We start from the raw sequence: 8,395 nt of genomic DNA on the forward strand, positions 1-8,395 counted from the left end.
TATTTTGTTTTAAAGCGCAACAGTGGAGATGTGGGAAGGGATGGATTTATTTACGTTCAAAATCATATAGGAACTAAACACGTAGTATATTGAAATAAACGGCGTCTCCCCATAATACGCCCACTATTATGCTTGTTTTTAAAGTTCCCTACAGATGATAAAATACGATAACGGGGTTAAACACCGACATTAATAGAACACAGTGTCAATTATAATCAAAGGATCAAACGAAGGGCCTTTTTCCAACTGTCCCTGAACGCCTCGCCAGGCTCGGCAGGTTTATCTTATTTGGTTAATTGTCTCACAAGTTTGGTCTTTTGTTTGCTGGCGTAACGTGAAGGTCAAGCTTGTCTGTGTTTAGAAATAAATTTAAGTGTTTATTCTCGTTGTTTGGCTTCAAGATGGAAGGTAACGTCCAACGACTGTGGAATAAAAAAAATTGGGGCGCTCACGAGTTTCTTGTGTTGTAGATGGAAACAAATCGTCTCAAGCATTCGGGGGTCAACAGAGGAACCAACACCCGAGACCCTTTTTCTACGTGCAGCCACCGACGCAGCCGTATTACCTGTACCAACCCTGGCAGCTCAACAATCCATACGGACAGTATGGTTTACCTGCAGGTGCAAATACACCCTTGTGCTCAAAACACAAGTGGACTTTAACTTCATGTTACTGTAATGATGGTAAGTATTGCCTAACGCTAGCTATATGCCTCTCTTTATCCAGGGTTCAACTACGCCCGGCCCTGCATGCCTCCATACCAGCCCTACATGCAGTACCCAGGCTTTGTTTTCCCACAAAGTCCCATGTACCCCATCGACTGCAGGCGGATGTTTGAACCTCGTTTCCAAAACTGGAACGAAGCACCTCGCCAGCAGAATCAGCCACGCCGCGAGATGGCCAGCTCTGAAGCCCAGACGGATCCGAACGAAGCCATCACCAAACTCATCGAGTGCCTGGACAAGATGCAGACCGATGCGGGGCGGGCACCGGAGAGGGAGCTGGACTCGGGTGTGGCATCTCAGTCCTCCGCCATCTCTTCGCCAGAAGATGTAAGCAAGAGACTTGACCAGAATCTCAGTGAGAGTTGTCTGGAGTCTCCCGCTGTGGTCTTCAGTATCTCCACCACGGCCGTGTACGATGGCGAGTCGAGTCACCGAAGCTTGGACATGATGAGCCCTCGGGAGTGTTGGTCTGGAGGTCTGGAGGAGGAGCTGCCTCTCGACAGCTCGTCTGTTCACGAAGACCTACTGCCCGCAGTCGAAGACCACTTTCGAACGCAGGAGGTGGTTGCGGACGTCCAGACGGACGTTTGTGCAACAGAAAGGAACCCTCAAACGTGCGACCATGTAGTCGCGACCTGCCCGTCCACCACAGTCCCAACGGCCACTACAGATGGAGGCAAAGCCTCCTACAGAACACGGCCTGCTGCCGACTCAAACTTTCAGATTCTCAAACTGCCTTTTGATGGCGTTTCGGGGGCCACTGTAGCAAGTCGGATCTCCTCACCGGCCTCCCCTTACTACTACAACTATCTCTCCCTGCAGACCACTCATGAACGCATGAGCGTCCTCAGCCCCTCCCTGGACGAGCTGTCCTCACGAGATGAGATGTTCTCCACAGATCTGGACGATGTTGACCTCTTCCCTAAACAAATGTACACGGGGCGCAGGTTTGCAGAGGCGGTCAGCGAGCTGCCAGCTGACTCGGACGAAGTGTTGCTGCCGAGGTCCAAGTGCTTCATGTGCGCCTGCTGCGGGAAAAACCTGACAAAGGGATCCAGCAGGAGTAAAGGTCTCCACACCAAGATGCACAGGGAGGAAGTTGCCGACTCTGAGGACGAACGATACGGACATGTGAGCAATCCTCAAATGAGAGTTGTTGTGAGGAAGCACTTGGCCCCCAAGAAGAATTACTCGGTGTTCCCAAGACACAGCAGCAAACCCTGGTATAAGAAAGCTCCGTACCAGGACGCGGTCGACCAGGAGGACACTGGAAAGGCCTCTAAGCTGGAGGCTGAAAGGGAGGGGGCGCTCCCCGCTGGAGCTGCTGCACCTTCTCTGCAGATGCAGTGCGGTTCCTGCCTGGGTATGTCTCTCAATGCTGGTGTGATTTTTATTTTATTTTATTTTTTCCTCTGATTGTAAAAATGATCAACAGATGGTGGCTGCAGAGAGGATGTCATGCCAACTGACAAGAAGAGGTGGGGAGACACGGAGTTAATAACTCGGCGGAGAACCGTGACCCCTCTGTCGCGACCAGGAGATGAAGGGTTTTTACAAAAACAGGGTCCTTACCGCCACCAAGAAGGTTATGCCATTGTATTTTACACAAAATGACAACAATGGATTAACTTGTTTAAAGGGCAACTAATGTGTTGATTTAAAGGGTTAGTTAAACCAAAATTCAAACTTGACTCATTTTCTTCTCGCCCTCATAAACAAAAAATGTATTTCCATTTGAATGAAGCGACTGGAGCTCCTTGGTCTTAGTCTTCCTCCGAAAAGACACTTAAAATCATTGCGTTTGTTACACAAGCACCTTGGAGGTATATGGATGGATGGATGATGGTAAGTGTCTTTTTGGAGGAAGATAAAGACGAAGACACCTTGAACTTCGGATGAACTAACACTTTAAGTGTCACTTAAATATGTCTTGGACCTCTGTTGTACTCATGAGTATGTTTCTGTTTGTACAAAACTTGCTTTTCATTGAAATATTTACATTAGAAAATGTACTTAATCTCCGCCCACTGAAATATGAACAAAGTTTGTCTTGTTTGATTGTTTTCAAAAGTCACAAAACCTCCTTTCAACTGTCAGAAGAGTTGAGATGTAAAAACCTGGTTAACTAGCTTCTGTCTTGACCACAGACATGGGCTCTCAGAGGATATACAATAGAGGCAGAGAAGAGGATGACGCCATTGACCCGGCTCACTGGGACAGAGGTGACGAATTGACATTTGAAAACATCTACAGTTTGTAAACTTGCCCTCCTTTTTTAGCCTCCAAACCCAGAGAGCCCAGATGTTAAGGTTTTGGACTGTAGGTGAGAAGATTTATAACCCTGATGCTGTGCTGCGGCGTCCTCACCTGTCCTTCTGCTCCGCAGGTCCTCACACTTTGAATAAGAAGTTGAGGATGTTTGAAGCACTGGGTGAACATCACCGCACAATGTTTTTCGTTAATAAAATTGTATAAAAAAAAAGAAGATTTCAGCGAATAAGCTGTCACACTCATTAGTTCACAGATTGAAGGGCCTGGTTCACAGTATGGTCACTATTGGTCAGTCCAATAAAATACTGAACTTATGTTATTAGTCCGTCTCTTTATTCATTATCATCAGCCTTTCTTTGTTTTCTTTTCATATTGCCTGTTCTGTCCTCGCACTGAGGCATCAGAAATGAAGCCCTAAGATCAGGCGTAAGGTAAGGTAAAACTTTATTGATCCCTCAGGAGGTCGCCTTCGGGAAATTGTTTTTTTTTCCAATAGCCAGCAATTTTTCATAAACAATAAAAAATAATACATAAAAAATAAAATAAGAACATAAAGAGAAAGAACAAGATGACACAATCTAAGTCTAAAGATAACGACAAAGAACATAGGTCAAAGGATGTTTCAGCATGATTGTTTCAGTGAAAACTGATGCTGCATTCATGGGCCTGGAAGTCATTTTAAGTTGTAATAAAGTATAAATCTGAGTGTATTTTTGTGGTGTTTCATACATTAGGGAGATGATGCACATATAGATGAACAGGACATGGTGCCGAAGTCGTCAATTGTTCTGGCGAATGAATAGGTTGCATGCAGCACACAAGAAGTGCACTGTCCCACAAAATAACACGTCAGTGTCTCACACTCGGCTGACGATGTTAACGATACGCAGCTCTGTGCAGAATCAGTTCCACGTCGAGGTCAAGGGGCACCAGGTGAGCCACATCCTCAGGTGTGATTGGTCGCTGTAGGAGACTGACACTCTGATTGGACCGAGCCGCAGGGGGATCAACAGCTGAGCGACTGAAACGTCTTACTTTAACTTCAGAGTGCAAGTGGAGCTGCTCACCCAGAAGATGTTTGGTACGTGTGCTGGCAGGTTCTGCTCGGACGTTTAACCTGCTAAGCTAACCTCATTGACTGCTTTCAGATATGGCTGCTGTAGCTTCTCATTTTCACCGCTCCAATTGTCCCCGTGGTCCGAGTCCACATGGTGTTCAGCAGCAACAGGCCCATGAGCCTCATCAGCAGGCCCACCAGAGTTCTCAGGAGCCACCGGCGGGCCTAGGGGGTACTGGGCAGCCGGGACCTCAGCGTGTGGATGAACCGCACCAAAAGCCGTTTTTCTACGTCCAACCTCCGCAGCAGTTCATGCCCATGCAGTGGCCATTGCCACTCCACCTACCCATGGGCTACAACCCGTACTACAGCTACCCAGGTCCAGGTGAGTACAGAAATTTCAGCTCAGACCTCTTGGATGATTAAAGCTAAGTAATTGTTTTAGCTTCTTTTTAAGCATTTCTTCCTTTTAAGGCTAATGTTCTTAAAATGACTTAAAATGTGTAAAATTATTCTTCTACCTTTTTATCTTTCGTTGTGACTGTTTCTTCAACTCTTAAAATGTATCACAATTGATTTTCAAGGATAAAAACTATAAACTGAAGTGCTGAAGAATGTAAATGTTCAAGGTATACTAAAGTCCCATATAGAGTTGAATTCTGTAAAACTGTTAATTGAAGAAAAAAAAAGTCTGAGGTTTTTTTCATGACACCTCAAAACACATTTAATGGCTATTACAATGACACTGTTTCTGTAAATGAACTGTTTAACACATAGACCCTCAATGTTTTCATTTACACTTTCTGAAAAACATTTAATGGTTGATTCAAAATAAAATGTATCAAAGACTTTTTTTGATTGTTTAACAAAATGTTTAACTGTTTACCCGTCTTTTCCTGAAGGTTATGGGATGCCGATGATGCCGCACTATCAGTCAAACCCTTACATGGAGCCTCCTACGTTCATCATGCCACACTCGAACATGCACCTAATGGACTACAGGCGCATGCTGACCCCCCAGTACTACCAGACCATGGCCTACCATTCCCGCCGGTTCCGCTATCAACAAAACGGTCCAAACCGGGAAGTCGCCAGTTCTGAGGTCCAAACGGAACCTCTTTCTGCTTCACTGGGCACAAGCACAGAAGTCCCAGCTCGTCCATGCGTGCCACCGACCAGTGTCTGTGGCACCCAGCAGCAGACTTCAACTGTGCAGAAAGTGGATCGATCTCAAGGCCTTAATGAGCTAAGGACGCCTCAAAACAGAGGATTTATGATACAAACCGAAGAGGTCCACATTGAATGCTGCACCACGCCTGTGGGACTGCAGCTTCTACACTCTCAGACCGCTGAGGTCTCCCACCAGTTCTCTAAGGATGTGGTTCAGTGCAGCTCGGTGGTCCAGGGTCACATTAGCCCAGAGGAGGGACCAGTTAGTTCATTGGTTCAGCTGGAACAAGCACCACAGGTTTGCCCAGACATCCTCCTGGTGGGTTCGGGCAGTGGGGATGGAATGCTAAAAAAAGTGAGGAACTACGAGAACAGAAAAGTAGCCGAGGATGATTTACAGTTCAATGTTGTTCATCTTCCTTTCGACCCAAAGTATCTGGAAGAGCTTCAGAAAATCGAGTCAAGTGTCTGGTCAACGGATGAAACCCTGATGGCCTCGCCATGTTCCCTGATCCAGAACCTAAATTCTGAGTTTGAGTGTCAAATACCTAAAGGGGATCAGACTCTGACTCCAGACGAGGGACTACCGGAGAGTGAGGAGCCACCATTGGAAGAACCTCAAGATGTTACATCTATCTTGATGGACCTCCCGAAGGCTGCGGAATTTACTCACTTGAAAGCAAGCCAGCAGCCAGGGCCATATCTTCAGTCTAGTTTGACTCTGGAAGAAAAAACGCCACAGATGGTTGACGGTAACCAAAAATCCCAGGACACCTCGTTTGAGTCCCTGCCCACCTACCTGCCATCAACTAGCTGGCTGTCCGACTTTGACGGCCTCCACTACTGCAAGCAGCCACTGATGCCCTTGAAGCAGAGTGAACCTTCCACTAGAGGGGGTCTTGACGTTCCAGACAGACGGCGGAACCTAAATTTGGAGTACAGGGACATTTCCACCATGCGTAAACCAAAGGAACGTTACAAAATGAAGGGAAAAGTTGAGCGGCGAAGTCTCTCTGACCACGAGTGCTGTCTTGGACGCTCCCATCAGAAGATGTTTGATAAATGCGACACCAAAATGGAGCGGCTGTGCATGCGCTGTTTGAACAAGCAAAGGGTCCGCTCTATAGCAGCAACAGGACTAGAAGGTCAGACCTTAAAAAGGAAAACATTCCAACAATTGAATTCCATCCTCCCCACATGTGAGAAATGTTTGTCTCACACAGGGATGCAGGTGCAATCCACGTCCAAACCAGACCTTAGGGTTCATGACACAGAAGGGGAGTCTTCTGAGAACAGTGCCTGTCTTAAGTGGAGTTTTGCTCCAAGGGACCCCCTCAAGAGACCCCTTGCACCCAAGCAGAACCTGCAGCAATCTCCTGTAAAAGCCAAACTGAGGAAGAAAAACTGCTGGTGCAGTGAGCTGCAGTGTCCACCTGGGGTCTGGAAAAAGTTGCGGTGCTGCCCCCATGGCAAGACCGTCGGGGAGATGGACGAGAACTTCATTAGGGCGCCCCAAGATCAGTGGAGAAACCTGGACCAGATCCACATGAGGCCGTGCTGGCAGACGGGTGGGTGTTTGAGACGCTGATCTTGTTCGTCTTGGTTATTTAAAATGATTCATCAAAAACCAGGCAGCGCCAATGCTGTAAAACACTTGATGTTTTCTTTTTGTCTGGCAGAGAGATCCTGCAAGACGGTGGCTCCGAATGGCATCAGTTTCCAGAGATGTCAAGCACAACCCACAAAAAAAAGCACATCATCACAGTCACAAGGTCTGTCAACCCTGCGTGAAGCTTGTCAACTAACATCAGTATCATATGACTTTTTTTTTCCCCTCACAGGAGTTCAGAGGAAGGATACACGGTGTTGATCTGCACATGAGCACAAAACAAGTGACAAAACACTTTTTTAACTAAAAAAGATGAAACACTTAAATTATTCCACATCACTCTATCAAACACAATCTTCACTATTTATTGACCAACAAATAAACACAATTCTTTCAAATTATTCGTCTCAAAGTTTTTAAAAAAAATATTTAAATCAATGTAATATGATCTTTTACAGAACTGTCCATCTTTTTGTCTATTGCTTTACTTGACCTGACTGGAACCTCCTTGCTAGCAGAGACTTGTATAATGAACCGGTAAATGTGTCTTGGCAAAGTCAATTCAGGGTTATTGATAGACAAAAAATGGGTGATTTTACTCTGAACATCTTACCTGCTCTGCAGTAGGGTTGGTTGAGGGTTTTTTATTTTTAATTTTCTTTCCTTCCCCGGTGTTGCATAGTGAGTATTTAAGTGAATTTTTGAAATCTCTCTAGTTCAGCATGGTCTAAATCCCAAGCCAGGATGAGGAAATCCTCCAGGTGGGTAGTCTGCTAACCACTGGCTAGAATGCTGAAGAAAATCTTAACTCTAACACTGGGCAAGATCATTCCAAAGAGGCGGGTGTCTGGAGTCCTTACTGGGCATGCCACCACTGTTGTGGTTAATGCATGGGGAACAGAAAAACGAAACGAAGTAACGGTCTTTAAGTTTAGCTACATTCAATAATTGTATTAAAATTATCTATTGTGTTCCAAATATGCAAGATCAAGCTAAGCTTTACTTTTGGCAAACAGTCTTGTCCATTGGTTGAGTACAGGGAGAAGCACAAGTTCGATTGAGTATAAAGAAATGTATCACTTGGAAGGTAGTGAATGCGTTTATACATTTTGAATTCTCTTAAAGTCGTCAGACCAGACCCATAAGGCAGCGCAGATTGTCTTGCCAGAAATGACTCGGTGTTAAATATGGTGGATGAATTTACACAAGCTTGGAAAAACATTTTTGCAAGTTGTGCATTCTTAGAATAAACTTTAGGAGTAATCAGGGGTAACCTATCAAATGGCTCATCAACCCCAAATCAGTGGATTTTCAAGTGGAGGTTGCCAGAGGGGAGGTCTCAGAAAATTGGAGGCAAGGGAAGAAAAAACATGATCTAATATAAAATGTATGCATTGAGCATGCAATTCAGTGCTTGTAGCTAGCTAGTTAGCATGACATGGAAGGGTTTCTGAAATTAATGGTAAGAATCTATAATAATGCAAGATTTGACGTTGTATGATAGCTAGTTGCTGTTTTAACTAAACCATATTTGTGTTTTGAACAAAATGTTTACTGAAGGGG

The 8,395-nt window shown here is 45.3% G+C and overlaps 2 protein-coding genes across 2 annotated transcripts; both read left to right on the plus strand.

Moving 5' to 3' along the window:
* Positions 1 to 401: 401 nt before the first annotated feature.
* LOC148082257 (bucky ball-like) lies at positions 402 to 3,033 on the plus strand. The gene is made up of 6 exons (XM_087790196.1): positions 402 to 408; positions 456 to 620; positions 727 to 2,088; positions 2,161 to 2,257; positions 2,868 to 2,947; positions 3,005 to 3,033. The coding sequence occupies exons 1-6, from the start codon at positions 402 to 404 to the stop codon at positions 3,031 to 3,033; spliced, it is 1,740 nt and encodes a 579-aa protein (XP_087646322.1).
* An 836-nt stretch (positions 3,034 to 3,869) lies between these two features.
* On the plus strand, positions 3,870 to 7,093 carry LOC148082258 (uncharacterized). Its single transcript, XM_087790197.1, has 6 exons — positions 3,870 to 3,946; positions 4,043 to 4,077; positions 4,145 to 4,438; positions 4,956 to 6,791; positions 6,903 to 6,995; positions 7,065 to 7,093. Exons 1-6 carry the CDS (start codon positions 3,870 to 3,872, stop codon positions 7,091 to 7,093), a joined length of 2,364 nt encoding a protein of 787 aa, XP_087646323.1.
* Positions 7,094 to 8,395: the final 1,302 nt, after the last annotated feature.

The sequence above is a fragment of the Callionymus lyra genome, chromosome 4, assembly GCF_982586985.1.
Source record: "Callionymus lyra chromosome 4, fCalLyr1.hap1.1, whole genome shotgun sequence".
Lineage (NCBI taxonomy): Eukaryota > Metazoa > Chordata > Actinopteri > Syngnathiformes > Callionymidae > Callionymus > Callionymus lyra.